The 17,296-nt window shown below is 42.6% G+C and overlaps 1 protein-coding gene across 3 annotated transcripts in view; it reads left to right on the top strand.

The window, feature by feature from the left end:
- GLT1D1 (glycosyltransferase 1 domain containing 1) overlaps positions 1 to 17,296 on the top strand; it is a 166,318-nt gene that overhangs the window by 38,047 nt on the left and 110,975 nt on the right. For all 3 annotated transcript variants that reach the window (XR_013263873.1, XM_077461816.1, XM_077461814.1), the window contains exon 4: positions 7,992 to 8,043. Coding sequence is in view for 2 of the 3 variants with exons in the window: in XM_077461816.1 (XP_077317942.1) it covers positions 7,992 to 8,043 (52 nt within the window). In the remaining variant the exon portion in view is untranslated. The remainder of the gene's footprint in view (positions 1 to 7,991; positions 8,044 to 17,296) is intronic.

Raw genomic sequence — 17,296 nt, 5'->3', positions numbered from 1 at the left:
CATAACTGCACAGTTTACGATGCTTCAGTTTATGAATGGAGAGGAGCCTCTGTCTCCTGTCCATTCATCTCCAGTGCAACTGAGGCTACAGAGAAAGGGACTGGGAAATCTGTGTCCTTAGTCCCTCTCTTTGTCTCTATTAAGACCCCTGATATCTCACCAAAGCCCCCCAACAGGGCTGATAAAAAAAAATTGTAATAAATGTTTTAAAGGTTAACTTGTAAAAATAATAAAAAATAATAATAAAAAAACACTGACAACCCTAGTATGTTTTATAGCATAAAATAAAAAATATTTTTTTTTTCAAAATTGTCAGGCTTTTTTGTTTCTATCGCAAAAAAATAAAAACTGCAGAGGTGATCAAATATCACCAAAAGAAAGCTCTATTTGTGGTAAAAAAAGAGCATGAATTTTATTTCTGTATAGTGTCACACAACCGCTGAATTGTCAAAGAAACGCAGTGTCGTATCGCAAAAAATGGCCTGTGTGGGGGTGAAGTGGTTAATCACTGCTAGGATTTTTATTATATAAACAAAAACAACAAAAAATACTAAATTTTTTACTTTCTGTTTTAAAACATATCCAATAAAAAAATAAAATAAATAAGAAATGTATTCTGCTACATGGCTTTGGTAAAAAAAAAAAAAAAAAAAATCCCAATTAGCGTATATTAATTGGTTTGTGTGAAATTTATAGCGTCTACAAACTATGGTATATATACTGAAATTTACGCAGCTATAGAAGCTATGCTGTAATGTTATAAGAGATTTATAGTGTGAATGTGATAGTGTGGCTGGCAATTTGGCACTAAAACACTGGCTGGGAGGGTCACTTATTGACATTGATGTTGCTAGTGACACTAATACAGTGATAATACTGTACCCTGACAATGTACTAATGACACAAGCTAGGAAAAGGTTAACATCAAGGGGCATTCAAGGGGTTAACTGTGTGTCTAACAAGTGTAATGTGTGCTGCTTTCACTTATTCTTTTGGCTGTTTTTTCTCCCTGCTTTTCAGGAAGAGGAAACAGCCAGATAGGTTTAGAAGGGGGGGGAGGGGGGGGTAGATTTAACGTGGTTCTAAAGGCATACTTACTTGATCCCCATTGCGATCCAGCAATGTTGCACGAGAGACTTGGCTGTCTGGGACACACTCTCCTGATTGGCTGGGGCACACAGCAGGTGCCATTGGCTCCCGCGGCTGTCAAAGTCAGTGAGCCAATGAAGAGATGGAGGGTGTGGGGGCCGAGCCACGGCTCCGTGTTTGAATGGACACACAGCAAGCTGCATGCTTTGGGGGCACCTGACAGGAGGGAGGGGCTGGGAGTGCCGGTGGAAGATCCGGGTAAGTATAACATGTTTGTTATTTTTAGACATAAAAAAAAGCAAGACTTTAGTGTCACTTTAAGTGTAGTTCGTATTACTTAACCCTGTAACTGTAAGTTGAAACTGAAAGCCTTGAGCTGCACATATAAATAGCAGGTATGGATGAGGAACTGAAAGTGATTTCGTTCTAGAGGGGACATCCCTCACCTATTGTGAGATGACAAAGTAGTTAAAACATGTTTCAATTTTTTCGATTTTTCTAGTTAAGTCATATCTAGAAATCTAAAGATATTCTCTCTTCTGTCTAGTAAATTTGTGACCACTCTAGATGCATCTGTCTGCAGGGATGGCTGTGTTCACTTGGGATTCCGTTTACATGTAATGAATTAGGCAGAGACATGCTTATCTGCTAATGTTTTCTCTGTCTGATCTCTAAATTAGGACACCCTCAGCAGTCATACGTGGCTTGTTACTGCTATTTAGCATATACAGTGCCTTAAGAAAGTATTCATACCCCTTGAAATTTTCCACACTTTGTCATGTTACAACCAAAAATGTAAATGTATAATATTGGGATTTTATGTGATAGTGAATTAAAATTAAACGAGGTCCGGTAACTAAAAATACATTGCCTCTTTTCACCTGGTGCCCTCATCAGATTGCCTCTTTACACCAGGTGCCTTCATCAGAGTGCCTCTTTACACCAGGTGCCTTCATCAGATTGCCTCTTTTCACCTGGTGCCCTCATCAGATTGCCTCTTTTCACCTGGTGCCCTCATCAGAGTGCCTCTTTGCACTAGGTGCCCTCATCAGAGTGCCTCTTTGCACTAGGTGCCCTCATCAGAGTGCCTCTTTGCACCAGGTGCCCTCATCAGAGTGCCTCTTTGCACTAGGTGCCCTCATCAGAGTGCCTCTTTACACCAGGTGCCACCATCAGAGTGTCGCTTTAAACCAGGTGCCCCCATCAGAGTGTCTCTTTACACTAGGTGCCCCTATCAGAGTGCCACCTTACATCATGTGTTCCCCTCAGGGTCCCCCTAATACATCAGATGTCCCCATCAGAGTGCCCCTTAACATAAAATGTGCCCATCAGTGTGCCTCTTAACATTAAATATGCCCATCAGTGTGCCCCTTAACATTAAATATGCCCATCATTGTGCCCGTTAACATAAAATATGCCCATCAGAATGCTCCTTATCATATGTTAAGGGGCACACTGATGGGCCCATCACTGTGCCCTTGTGACATAACAGCTTATCTTGCAGCTTGGGCCAGGAGCTGCGAGATAGAAAGCAGCGGGGGATGGGGTGCACGCAGAGTGTCATTGGTTGCAGGGTGCCTGCGGGCCCAGCAACCAATGACTGCTGAGTGGAGCAGTGGGGATTTGGCATTGTACACTGTGATCGGATCGGCTGCCATTTAGTGACGGCTGTTATAGACCAACACAAAGTGGCACATAATAGTGAAGTGGAAGGAAAATGACAAATGGTTTTCAAAATTTTCTACAAATAAATATGTGAAATTTGTAGCGTACATTTGTGTTCAGCCCCCTGAGTCAATACTTTGTAGAATCACCTTTTGCTGCAATTACAGCTACAAGTCTTTTTGGGGATGTCTCTACCAGCTTTGCACATCTAGAGAGTGATATTTTTGCCCATTCTTCTTTGCAAAATAGCTCAAGCTCTGTCAGATTGTATGGAGAGCGTCTGTGAACAGCAATTTTAACCTCCTCCTGTCCGCACTATAGCCGAATGACGGCTGCAGTGCGGACCATGATTGCCGTCAATAGACGTCCTCCCCTCTGTACACTCCCCGCGTGCCCCATCTGATCACAGAGTCAATAAGACTCGGCTGATCACAGATTGGAGTAAGGGGCTGACCCGGGCCCCTTAAGATGTGATCAGCTATCAGCCAATGACAGTTGATCACGTGATGTAAACAGAAGATTGTGATCTTTTTTTCTCCTCACGCTGACAGTGTGGGGAGAAAAAAAATCGATCACCATCTTTTGTGTAAAGGACATCGGTCCCGGAGAGGAAGAGGCACAGCCACCTCATCAGTGCCACCTATAAATGCCCACCAGTGGTGCCAGTTAATGCCTCATAAGTGCCACCTAGCAGTGCTGCTTATCAGTGTCGCCTACCAGTGCCCATCAATGCCACCTATCAGTGTCACCTATTAGTGCCCTTCAGTGCCCCCATCAATGCCCACCAGTGCCACCTCATCAGTGCCCATCAGTGCCGCCTTATCAGTGCCCATCAGTGCAGCCTCATCAGCGTACCTCAATGAAAGACAAAAATTACAGTTTGGCAAAATTTTATAACAAAATATAAAACTGTTTTGTCAAAATTTTCGGTATTTTTTTTAACAAAAAATAAAAAACCCAGAGGTGATCAAATACCACCAAAAAAAGCTCTGTTTGTGGGGGAAAAAAATGATAAAAATTTGGGTACAATGTTGTATAACCGCACAATTGTCGTTCAAAGAGTGACAGCGCTGAAAGCTGAAAATTGGCCTGGGTAGGAAGGGGGTTTAAGTGCCCAGTAAGCAAGTGGTTAAAGTTTTGCTCAATTGGATTTAGGTCTGGGCTTTGACTGGTCCATTGTAACACATGAAAATGTTTTGATCTAAATCATTCCATTATAGCTCTAGCTGTATGTTTAGGGTCGTTGTCCTGCTGGAAGGTGAATCCCGGCCCCAGTCTCAAGTCTTTTGCAGACTCCAACAGGTTTTCTTCTAATGTCGTGTAAACACGGACAGACTTTTTGACCGTGTGTGGGCTTCATCGGACCTTTGCTGACAAAAAATCAGACGGACTTTAGATTTAGAACATCCAACAGACTCGAGTCCGGACGAAAAATCTGTTCATCTTTATGCTAGTCCGATGGACGAAAAAATGACACTAGGGCAGCTATTGGCTACTGGCTATGAAGTTCCTTATTCTAGTCCAGTCGTACGTCATCACGGTCGAATCTGTCGGACTTTGGTGTGATTGTGTGTGGCCAAGTCCATTCGTTCGGAGAGTCCGTCGGGAAGACCGTCGGACCTAGTCTGCCGGAAAGTCCGGTCGTGTGTACATGGCATTAGATTGCCCTGTATTTGGCTCCATCCATCTTCTCATCAAGTCTAACCAGCTAACTTTGAAAGCATCCCACAATGTTGATTGTTCAAAGCTTGGGATATTGTGTTATAACCCAACCCTGCTTTAAACGTCTCCACGACTTTATCCCTGACCTATCTGGTATGTTCCTTGGTCTTCATGATGCTGTTTGTTCACCAATGCCCCGTACACACGTTCCGATTATCGTAAGACAGATCGTTCACATTTTGTTGCATACAACTAAGATTGAATACAACAGTGCAAAATGTGTGTAAGATTTTTGTCGTACGATTCTGGAAAAATCTTCCGTTTTTTAAACCACTTGAGACCCGCGCTATAGCCGAATGACGGCTACAGCGCGGACCTCCTTTGCCGGGACAACGTCTATTGACGTCGTCCCGTGCACGAGCGGCCTGCGCGCCCCCTGAGGGGCGCGCGCGGCTCGCTCTGTGATCGGCGAGTCTATGAGACTCGCCTGATCACTGATCCAAGCAAGGGGTCGATCCCGACCCCTTATCACGTGATCAGCTGTCAGCCAATGACAGCTGATCATGTGATACAACGGAGCCTGTAATCAGCTATTATTCCTCCTCGTGCTGACAGTGCGAGGAGAAAAAAAAAAGAGCCGATCACCGGAGGCCGTGATCGGGACATCAGTCCCGATCACGGCCAGCCCTGCCAGTGCCCACCTGCCCCCTGCCAGTGCCACCTCATTAAAAAATAAGTGCCCCCCGTCAGTGCCACCCAGCAGTGCCCACAGTGCCACCTATCAGTGCCCACAATCTGCCTCAACAAAGGTGCTGCACCCCAGTGCCACATATCCGTGCCCATCAGTGCCCAGCAGTGCAGCCCATCAGTGCCCACCAGTGCCACCTATCAGAGCCACCTATCAGTGCCCATCAGTCCCATCTATCAGTGGTACCTATCAGTGCCCCTTAGTGCCACCCATCCGTGCCATCTTATCTGTGCCCATCTTTTCCCATCAGTGCCGCCTTATCTGTGCCCATCGGTGTTGCCTTATCGGTGCCTATTAGTGCCGCCTTAACTATGCCTATCAGTGCCCACCAGTGCAGCCTATCAGTGCCCACCAATGCAGTCTATCAGTGCCCACCAGTGCAGCCTATCAGTGCCGCCTCATCAGCGCACTTCAATGAAGGAGAAAAATTACCTGTTTGCAAATTTTTATAACAAACTATTAAACATGATTTTTTTTTTTTTGCATCTTTTTTTGTTTGTTTAGCAAAAAATAAAACTCCCAGCTGTAATTAAATACCACCAAAAGAAAGCTCTATTTGTGGGAAAAAAATGATAAAAATTGAATTTGGGTACAGTGTTGTATGCCCGCGCAATTGTCATTCAAAGTGCATCAGCGCTGAAAGCTGAAAATTGGTCTGGGCAGGAGGGGGGTTTAAGTGCCCAGTAAGCAAGTGGTTAAATGATGTCAAATACATGTGACCCGTGTGTTCTTCTGGTTTATTTTCGTGTTTCTGATAATGCGTGGTGTTTGTCGAACAACGTTTATCGGACGCATACTGTACTGACTACATGATTGTCGTATGATGGGCTGTCATCCGACCAAAGTTTTCCTGTTTGTCCCTTTGGATTCGGTTGGACGGACTGTTGTGATCGGCTGTCGAAAGCTGCGTACTAACGATCAGATTATCGAACGATCTGTCCGAAAGCGACTTTTGTGGTCCGATAATCGGAACGTGTGTACGGGGCATAAGGTTCTCTATCAAACCTCTGAGGGCTTTACAGAACAGCTGCATTCATACTGAGATTCAATTACACACAGGTGGACTTTATTTACTAATTAGGTGACTTCTGAAGGCAATTTGTTCCATTAGATTTTAGTTATGGGTATCAGCGTAAAGGGGGCTGAATACAAATGCACTCCACACTTTTCACATATTTATTTGTAACAAATGTTGAAAACCATTTATCATTCTTCACTATATTGGGCCACTTTGTGTTGGTCTATCACAGGGATCTGCAATTAGTGGACCTCCAGCTGTTGCAAAACTACAAGTCCCATCATTTCTCTGCCTTTGGGTGTCATGCTTGTGCCTGTCAGTGTCTTGCTATGCCTCATGGGATTTGTAGTTCTGCAACAACTGGAGGTCCGCTAATTGCATATCACATAAAATCTCAAAGTACATTTGCGTTTTTGGCTGCAACATGACAAAATGTGGAAAATTTCAAGTGGTATGATTACTTTTTCAAGGCACTGTACATTCTTAATGAAAGAAGATGCAATAAAGGGCCTAAAGGTCCTATGATCAGGTTGGTTGCCTGGCTGTCAGACTGGTTTACAGGCTGCAAAAAACTGTTCTTGCCTCTGAATATACAGTATTTACAGATCACAAGTTTTGGTCTCAAATGCTGCATACTTGTTGGATAAAAGTTTAAAGTATTGAAAACAGAGAATCAATGTGACAGCCAGGCAACTTGAATTTTCAGAACATGGTCATTTTCTTTCAGCACAGTACCTTACTGCCTGCATGCAGTGATTCCTGTACTGACTCCGCCTCCTGAAACTCCTCCTCTCAGCTCCTCTGTGGTTCAGAAGGCAGGCTCTGTGAAATGTGTGACACAGCAGTGCCTACTCACAGGGCATAGTGCATACAGGTCACAGGATTCAAAGAAAGAAAAATATGTGGGAATCTATACAAAGTGAGTTTATAGACTTCAGATCATTCGGAGTAATAGCAGTAGACTAGAAATATTTGAAATACAATGTGGAAATGAATATATGATTTTACACTATAACCACCAATTTACTTTAATGTAGTGGACCATGTAGTGAAAAAGGTAGTGGTAGGCTACTGACATGGCCTTTAAGAAGCAACAGAAATGTATGTAACTAGCAGAACATTAAATTGATGGAAACCTGAAAGTGTATTGATGAATGGAAAATAGGATTAGACTTCTGACACCACAATTTTTCAGCACATACAGCTTACCTTTACATTCATTTCTCCATTGCTTTTTCTGATGTTTATATACGAATACTGCCTTTTGAATAGCTGAAGATTGCTTAACATGAGTGGTTTTGCACAGAGCAGCCCAGATCCTCTTCTTTTTGGGTCCCCCATCAGCTGTCCTGGCTCCTCCCCCCTTTTGAGTGCCCCCTAATAGCATGCCTCTTGCTATGGGGGCACTCGAGCAGGTCACTTCCCGGCCACGCTCCTGCGAATGAGCATTGTCCAGAGGTCAAGTGGTTAAGCGAAAAATGACATTCCAAATGAATGGTCTGCCCTGACACAATGCACATTATTGCTTGGCAAAATGTATGTGTTAAAAGCACCTCAACAGTGTGAAGGCAACATCAAGATTATACCAGGAATGCTTAGGTATATTTAGCCTCTTTGGTAAAAAAAACATTATGCTATTTAGTCTTCTCTTAGGTCTGACCAAATTCCCTTTAGTAAATATGTGTATGGAATCTAAGTATAAGTATGTTGTCTTTCTCATTAATAGTTTTTCTCATATGACTAATGTTAAAAAAGTGACTTGAGTTTTGCTGTATCATTTAATCATTTTTTGCTTTTTCTTGTCTTCAGATTTGCTGTGGCATTTACTAACGAGATTAAAGACATTGCGGCAAAACACTGGGTATGGCAAAGTATGCTTTTTTCTTTGTTTGTGATAAGTTGTAGGCTCCTAAAGAGAGCTGGTTGGAACCATCAGGTGTCATACCTACCACTTAGGCTCGGTTCACACTGCTGAGAGGCCATGCAGTGCGACTTGCTTATAACTTTCATGCCACATTACAACAAATAGATGGTTAAAAACATATTGTTTTTATTAGAAATATCTTTTATTTTGTATGATATTTGTAATAAAAATTATATACTTTAACCCTCTATTTGTTGTAATGTCCTTGTTAGTACCAAGAAAAATCCCTTTGCCCCAAACCTCCTTTTAATAGAGTATAGTACATAGTAGTAATAGGTAAGATAGTATTTACGGCTTTTTAGTTACATAGTTTCTAACAAAGTCAAATTTTTTTCTAAATATTACTACCTCCTTCCTTTGAGGTTCAATAATTATCCTAGGGTATATTCACACTTGGGTCGGTTTACCTGAACCGTGCCCAAGTTAAATTTCCCCCCTGCTCACTCCCTAGCTGGTTTGCACAGAAGTGTTCCCGGGAACCAGACCTGCGATCCCTGTATCGCTGTATAGATCTCTATGGAGAGGACTGTGCTCCGGCACAGTTTTGTACTTGAATTGTAGCAAACCGCATTGGATCACAAGTGAACCGCACCCAGGAGCACCTGTTCCAAGTGGTTCCGGGCACAGTGTGCTTAACTGGCGTGGTTTGGAGCACTCACACTACGCGTACCTGCCCAAGGGGTTGAACCACGCCTGGGACTGGTTGAAACTGCTAGTGTGAGTGCACCCTTAGACCTAGTCTCTATTTAATATTTTTAATGTATTGTTGATCCTACCATTATCACTTAGGGTTCTAATACAATTTTATAAGATATAGGCCTCATGGACACTGGATGTTTTTGCAGCTGCACCTAGGGGCACCAGGCGTTTTTTTCTTCTTGCCTCTAAACTCCCCTGCATGATATCCTATGTCTCCATGCACACATAGGCTTTTAGCAGTGTTTAGTGGCAGAGGCTTTTAGAGATAGGAAAAAAATCCACTGCCAGGAGCAGTAGAGTTTTGACAGATAAAACGCTTGACGCTGCTAAATGCATTTAAATGTGACTAAATTCTAGGCGCCTTTAGCACTTGAGCATTTCTTCATTTCACTAGCCAGAACAATTATTCTGACCAATGAAATTAATTTACGTCCAAGCTCTTTTACAAGTGTCAAGCTTTTTTTCTGCCAAAACGCCAAAAGAAAAAGCGCTTTGGAGAGTTTGCAAACTATCCTGTGTAAATGAGGATTAGTTCTGGGTAATATTTTAGAAAGCTCAGTGTCTGGTGATTGGATTTTATGGTTTTCGAAGTTTTTTTTTTTTTTGGCTGCCATTTATAAAACCTTTGCACATGTGCCCAGTGCCATAAAATCCAAGACCTGAATGTTCTGTTGTCATGGATTGCAATGTTTAATGCCAGGGGAAGCACAAATTAACTTTTTTTTTAGGTTTATTAGGTTATTATGAATTTTCTGCTGTTTGATTCAACAGTTAGAGATAGGTTACAAATCTGCAGTTTAATGATGGCTTTTATTGTAAGCACAATAATAAATAATAATATCAATTTGCTGGATGTAATTACAGATTATAAAAGGGAAAAAGGCAATAAAGCTTAGCTTCAGTAAAGATTGTGGTCTAAATCTTCAGCTTTATGTATACAGGTGGGACTTTACTACAGCTAAATCATTAAAATCTGGCAGTGTTGCTACAACAAATTTATTTTCTTCTGATCCAGTGTCAGTTAACTGTCTGCAAACAATCTCAGATCTGTTCACACAGTTATTCTGGCCATACACGGTTCGAATTTTGAAAGAATTTTCTTTCGAAAATTGTATCCAAGAATTTTCGTATGAATTTCGCACCATTAGTGGGCTGCAACGACAGCCTATTTTCGTGCAGAAATCAAATTTGAGGAATCGGACATGTTGGAAATTTTTGGAAAAACAAACGATATTCTAATCAATGATGGGAGAATTGTGCGAGAAATGTAGTAAGAAAAGAAAATTTACCGAGAGAAAAGAAGATTCCCGGTCACAAAAATTCTTTTCTATAGCAACATGAGATGAAATTGAAGGCGTGGTCGGCCGAATTTCGAAAATCAGTGGTGGCATGATAGGATCACAAAAAAACGAACTTTCTGATTTTGAAAAGAAAATTTGTTTGAAATTCGACCATGTATGGCCTGCATAACATTGTAGTTTTATGGTAAATCACAATTACACCTGTTGCCTTTTCTTTAGCCTCGTACACACGATGAGAAAATCGGACATAAAATATGTATTTTTTTTAAGTGATTTATGATAATCTGATCATCAGTACACAGCTTTGCAGAGCTGATCATGACAGTTCATGTGAAATTATCCGAATGAACAAACACAACCACTATTTTTCTTTGTACAATACCAGAAAGAACAATTTTAATTTAATCAGTACAGTATTTGTGTGATGTATTCTTTTGTGGAAACAAAAGCATGCATTACAATTCAATACAACACATTACATCAATTCTGAAATTGTATTCTGTCGTACGGGAAATTTTGGAACTTTAGTAACCTATTGGATTTTGATATGAGACTAGCATGCTTACAAAAAACAAAACAAAAAACAGACAGTCTTTCATCCGATAGTCTCAACGTGTTTACGAGGCTTTAAGGAGGACCTCTAGTTTCACATTTTCAAATTGATGATAGGTTTGCTTCAAACCCCAGATGAATGCTCCGCTTAGATCAACTATACATAGTCTAGGTTAGTGATTCTCAACCAGGGTTCCTCCAGAGGTTGCTAGGGGTTCCTTCAGCATTGGGCAATTTCTGCCTCTCAGATAAGTTCCCACTCACACCATTGATCTTTTTAGCTATCTGTAAGGAGGTAATTCTTCCCAATGACCACAAGTGTAAAGACCATTCTTCCCACTGACCATCACACTATTGCATCATTAGTTGTAGATTTCTAATTTTTAGCAGGGGTTCCCCCGAGACCGGAGAACTATTTCAAGGGTTCCTCTGTGTTGAAAAGGTTCAGAAAGGTTAGTCTAGGTGCTCAATGTTCTACAGTTTTCTTTGTTTCTAAAGTAACTACATCTTGAGTGTAAAAGCTTAATCCATTCTATCAGCTGCAGAGTAGAACCCTTGCCTTTTGTCTGTAAGTAGTGGTCTCTCTGCAGAGGTCAAACAAGCCCCCTGTTTAGTGAGACCTGTAGCTCACTTCATTTAATGTTCAGAGTGTTCCGGGATCCTTGAGTCTTGGGGCATTTACATATACTGACTTATGAAAGAAAAGTCAAGACTGGGCTGCCCATTTCTGTGCCTAGTATTTTTCCATCAGACACTGATGCTTCCCCTTATTTTGAACAACCAATAGGAATAAAGAGCTTTTGTATGGAGTGGTCTGCAGAGGTATAACAAGCCCCCTGTTCAGGGAGACCTATAGATTGGTTCATCTAACTTTCAGAGTGTTTGGGATCCGTGAATCTTGAAGCACTTACATATACCATTAATGGATTGTGTGATCCAGTGGTAATCATAAAAAAGTGCAGTCATACCTTAATTATTTCATATCTAAATAAGACACTAAAAGTCCATAAATTTAAAGATGTGACTTGATATAAGAAATCCAGAAAAACGATCCACCAAAAAGTGCAAAAAAATTCCATTGTGCTTGTGCTCGCTTTCAGCAATGTATTATGGCCACTCACCTAATGTTTTGACCCCTGTTTCACCAGCGGGTCAACGACACCCTCTAGGGATAAGAGACGAATCTGGTGTGTTCCTGGCGCTTTGATCCTTTGCCACTCACACTTCCTCCAGCCAGCGCAGTAAGCCTCGATAACTCCCACCAATAGTTGATATATGAAGGAAAGAGATGGCAGAATCTAATGCTCTCCGTAAATTAAAATATTATTTTACACATAAAACGAATGGTAAAAGACTAAAAAATGTGGCACTTAAAACAGTGTTTAGCTGATCAGGCATAAAACCATCAGTTTCAAATAGAGGAGATGGCCGCAGTGTGATGTCAGCACTTAGGCTCCGTCGCGATATGTGTTGCGTCAAGGCATAGAATTCTTCAGTAGGGGAATTTACATATACTGGCTTTAAGAGAGAAAAGTCAAGGCCTGGTCTGCCCACTCCTGTGCAGCAATTTGACATTGTACACCGAGACTGCCCCTCATTTTGAACGACCAATAGAAATTGAAGAATAAAGAGCATATGTAAGCAGTGGTCTCTCTGCAGAGCTTAAACAAATCCTGTTCAGTGAGATCTATAGCTCAATTCCTCTAATTTTCAGAATGTTCTGGGATCTGTGAATCTTGGGGCACTTACATATACCAAAAGAAAATTTAAAGGCTGGGCTGCCCACTCTTGTGACTAGCAATTTGCCATTAGACACCGAGGCTTCCCCTCATTTTGAACAAGTAATAGGAATTGAAGATGAAAGAGTCAAGAACTGACCTAGCCTCTCCTGCATCCTTCCACATTCTCATAGACACTGAGAACACCTGTCATGCTAAACAACTGTAAGGAGTAGTTGGGAGGTGAAGGGGCAGCATTTGACTGTTCATTCTGTTTATATTTGCATGATTTTGAGCCCCGGAAATTAAGTTCCCCAAGACCTCATGAAAGCACTTACAGTAGATGATAAATCTCAGGCTGACATTTTATCTAATGTGGGGGTTGTGAAGGATCACTTTAACCCTTTCTTGCCTGACCCTTTCTTGCCTGGCCCACCATCCCTTTTAAAAGTTCTAAACACCCGAGAGGCAGGGAGGATTGGTGGTCATGTGACCACTGTGATTGGCAGTGGTCACATGATCGGGAGCTGGTCCTGCTGGCTGCCAATAGTTAATCAGAACTGAGAGCTATATCTGTGCTGAGAGTGCACAGTGAGTTCTGTCTCAGTAAAGAAACATTGGCTGCCTAGCGATGCATATGTGTGACGTGTAGGTCTTAAAGCCCACCCTTTTGCTGATGCATGTGTTATGTGGATGGCAACAGGTTAAACATGTTGTTAGTAAGGCCTCTTGCACACAGTGTCTGAGCACACGAAATGTGAATTCTGGTGTATTTGCCCACCCGGGAAGCCCAGGTGCTATGTACAGCTGCTCATGAACATGAATGGTTGTGCAGGGGTGTATTCTAGTGCTCGTTTAAACATGAGTATAACACTTTTCTTCAAAAGATGCAATTCTAGTCAAATACAAAAACCTAAACATTTTCTGAAAATGTGAAAAAATAGGATTTTTATAACAGCTTACCTGTAAAATTTTCTTGGAGTACATCACGGGACACAAAGCACCATAGTTAATCACTAGGTGGGTATATAGGCATCTTCAGGTGATGGACACTGGTATACCCAATACAGGAAGTTCACTCCCAATATAACCCCTCCTCCTACCAGGAGTACCTTAGTTTTTGTAGCAAAGCAATATACCTAAACCCCAGAAAGAGGGGAGGGACCTCTGTGTCCCATGATGTACACCAAGAAAAGGATTTTACAGGTAGGATGTTATAAAAATCCTATTTTCTTTATCGTACATCACGGGACACAGAACACCATAGTAATCACTATGTGGGACGTCCCATAGCAATGCTATTTGAGGGGAGGGAGACACAACCCTTAGGGCACACCCAGACTTGAGGACCTATACTGCTGCCTGCAGCACACTGCGCCCAAAGGCGATATCCTCATGCCTTCTTGCATCCACCTGATAAAACTTGGGGAATGAATGTACTGAAGACCAAGTTGCGGCCTTACAGATCTGAGCCATGGATGCCTGGTGACGCACTGCCCAAGAGCACTGACCACCCTGGTAGCGTGTGCTTTGCCTTGAAAAGGTGGAATTTTGCCCCTTAAATCATAAGCCTGAATTATAACTTTCCAAATCCACTTAGCGACCTTCTGGCAGTATAAATAAGACATCAGTCTACTGGATCTGAGCAGTCGTTTTTAAATAGACTTTGACCGCTCTCACCACATCAAGACAATGTAGTGACTTGTCTTCCCTGGAACATGGTTTTGGAAAAAATTATGGCAGAACAATATCTTGGTTCAGGTGAAAACCTGAAACCACTTTTGGCAGAAACCCTGGACGAGGGCGCAACACCATTCTGTCCTCGTGAATAATCAAGTATGACTCTTTACAAGAAAGAGCAGCCAATTCCGAAACCCTCCTTGCTGAGGATATAGCAACTAAGAACACTAATTTCCTTGTCAGAAGGACTAAGGGAATATGTTGTAGTGGTTCAAATGGCTATTTTTGTAACACAGACAAAACTAAGTTCAAGTTCCAAGGGTTCAAAGGTGAGCTAACTGGCGGATTAAGCTGCATCGCCCCTTGCATAAAACCCCAGATTAAAGAATGAGTAGTAAGCGGTCTTTGAAATGAGACCGATAAAGCTGAGACTTGGCCCTTAATAGTACTCAAGGCCAACTTAATTTCCCCCCCCCAATTGTAGAAAGGCAAGAATTCTGCCCATGATATACCTCCGAGAGTGCCATCCCTTAGATTCACACCAGGAAATATAAGCTCCCCAGACTCTATAATATATAGTTCTGGAAGCTGGCTTCCTTGCATAAATCAAGGTAGAGATAACTGACCCCGGAAAGCTCACGTTTCTTCAGAATGTGGGTTTCAATAGCCAAGCCATTAAATTTAGAGTTCGCAAGGTAGGATGGAATATCGGCCCCTGTGAGAGTAGGTCTAGCCATAGTGGAAGGGACCATGGATCCTCCACCGCCATCTTTAAGATTTCTGCTTACCAAGACCTTCTAGGCCACACTGGGGCTACCAGAATTACCGGATTTCTTTCCAGCTTGATCCTGCAAAGAAGTCATGGCAGTAACTGAATAGGGGGAAACTCGCATGTGGGACACATCTGTCCCACATGTGAGTGGATCCCTCATCCTGGACACAAAGTTGACCAACTTCGTGTTGAACCTGGACGCCAAAAGATCTACGTCCGGAGTCCCTCATTTCTGGTAAACGGCCCGAAAAAATTTCAGGGTGAAGGGAGCAACTGCTGGTGACTCAAGAAGTCCACCTGCAAATTCTTGACTCTCAGAATGAAAACTGCTGATAGGCACGGAACATTCCTTTCTGCCCAAGTTAGGATATGGTTTACCTTCCTCTGTGATGCGAGACTCCTGGTGCCCCCTTGGTGATTAATGTAAGCCACAGCTGTGGCATTTTCTGATTGGATCTCGACAGGACAACCCCGTAACCTGAATGTCCAGGCCTTTAGAGCCAGACCTGCTGCCCGGATCTCTAGGATATTGTCCTTTCTGCCCTTGACCACTGTCCCTGGACAGTTGTCTTCTCTAGCACTGCTCCCCAGCCTGAAAGGCTGGCATCTGTCTTTACCACCTTCCAGATAACTGGTCTGAAGGATTTTCCTTTCAGCATATTCTGGGTTAGTAACCACCAACTGAGGCTTTGGGACACCCTTAGGGACAGCCGCATTGGAAAGTCTAAAGCTTGAATCGCTTTGTTCCAAGCAGACAGGATACTGTTTTGCAACATTCTTGAATGGAACTTGGCATAGGGAACCGCTTCAAATGAAGCCACCATCTTTCCTACCAACCTCATGGAGTTGATCTTTGCCTGAGGCAAGAACACCTTTTTCTGAGCTGTGTCTATGATCAGACCTAAGTACTCCAGCCTTTTTAGCAGTTTTAAGGAAGACTTCTCTAGGTTGCGAACCCAACCTAGACTTTCCCGGTAACTGGTTGCAATGCGCACGCAATAGACTGGTCTATTAGCAATAGATTGTCTAGGTACGCCAAGACTGTTATGCCATGTGCCCTTAACCTGGTTAGAGATGGAGCCAGAACTTTTGTAAACACCCAGGGTGCTGTAGCTAGCCCGAAGGGCAAGGCTACAAACTGAAAATGCTGCTGTTCTACCTCGAACCGCAGAAACATTTATTGAGCGGGAAATATAGGGACATGCAGATATGCATCCTCCTTGTAGGATAGAAACCAAGGACCTGATCAACTCCAATGCGAAAAGAATGGATCTTCAGGAACTGATTTCCGATTTTTTAGATCTAGAATGAGTCTGACGTCTCCATTCAGTTTTGTACCGTAAAGAGGTTTAAATAAAACCCCAAACCTTGCTCTTCTGTGGGGATTTGTATGATCACCCCCTGAGCCAGTAATCAATCTATTGTCTGAAACTGAGATTGCCTTTTCCCTGGATCTTTGGGAATGTTTGACCTCAGAAAACGAGACAGTGGAAAGTCCAGAAATTTTAGTTTGTACTCTAGAGACACTGTGGATATGACTCATCTGACAGATCTCTTACCTCAAGATGAATCCCCCTGTAAGCTGCTGCGGCCACACACAGACTGATACTGAGCTGAAGTGAAGACTAGATTGTAAGCTCTAACGAGCAGGGCCCTCTGATTCCCCCTGTCTTGGATTGTACTGTATTGTAATGTCTACCCTAATATTGTAAAGCGCTGCGTAAACTGTCGGCACTATATAAATCCTTTATGATAATAATAAAAGACAACAGATTAGGGTATGTGCATATACTCCCTCTAGTGGAGAATAAAGGCATGACAACATTTTTGCTAAAGAAGAAAACCATAGGTGGACTTTTATAGTTAGTTAGGCTTCTTTCCTTAGCTTATCCCCGCCGCAGGATTTTGCTGAATTAACAAACAGATCCAACCTTCACCCATCACGGCAGGCTGCGTTAGCAAACCTTCAAAGACCGGGTCCCCTTTTATCGGGGGTTCCACTCCCTTGGACATGTAATAGCACCCCGCCAGGAAAAACTTTAGGTAATGTAAGCATGATCAAAGGCCTGGATCCCGGGGTCCAGCCCTGAAAGGAGAGGCATTACCCGAAAAACCTCATGCTTCATATACGAGGCCCGGGTACCCTCCACCTTGGCCTCAGTGGCACTTTGGATGGATCCGGTCTGTGGAGGCTATTTAAATCCAGCAAGGACCTGGAGCTCCTCAGAGCACATCTTCACTCATGACCAACACCTTAGACACTGGTGAAAAAGCTGAGGCACTCCTGGTATGAGGAGGAGTTATGTAGGGAGTGAACTTCCTGTATTGGGTATACCAGTGTCCATCACCTGAAGGTGCCTATATACCCACATAGTGATTATTATGGTGCTCTGTGTCCCGTGATGTATGATGAAGAAAAAAAAACTGTCACCATCACATTTATTGTTGCAGGATTCAAACTTCCTGCA

The sequence above is a fragment of the Lithobates pipiens genome, unplaced genomic scaffold (genome assembly GCF_037356315.1).
Source record: "Lithobates pipiens isolate NorthernLeopardFrog02 unplaced genomic scaffold, aLitPip1_a1.2 Scaffold_3, whole genome shotgun sequence".
NCBI lineage: Eukaryota > Metazoa > Chordata > Amphibia > Anura > Ranidae > Lithobates > Lithobates pipiens.
Note: the sequence above shows the minus strand (reverse complement) of the source record. Positions and strands in the feature narration are given on the sequence as shown.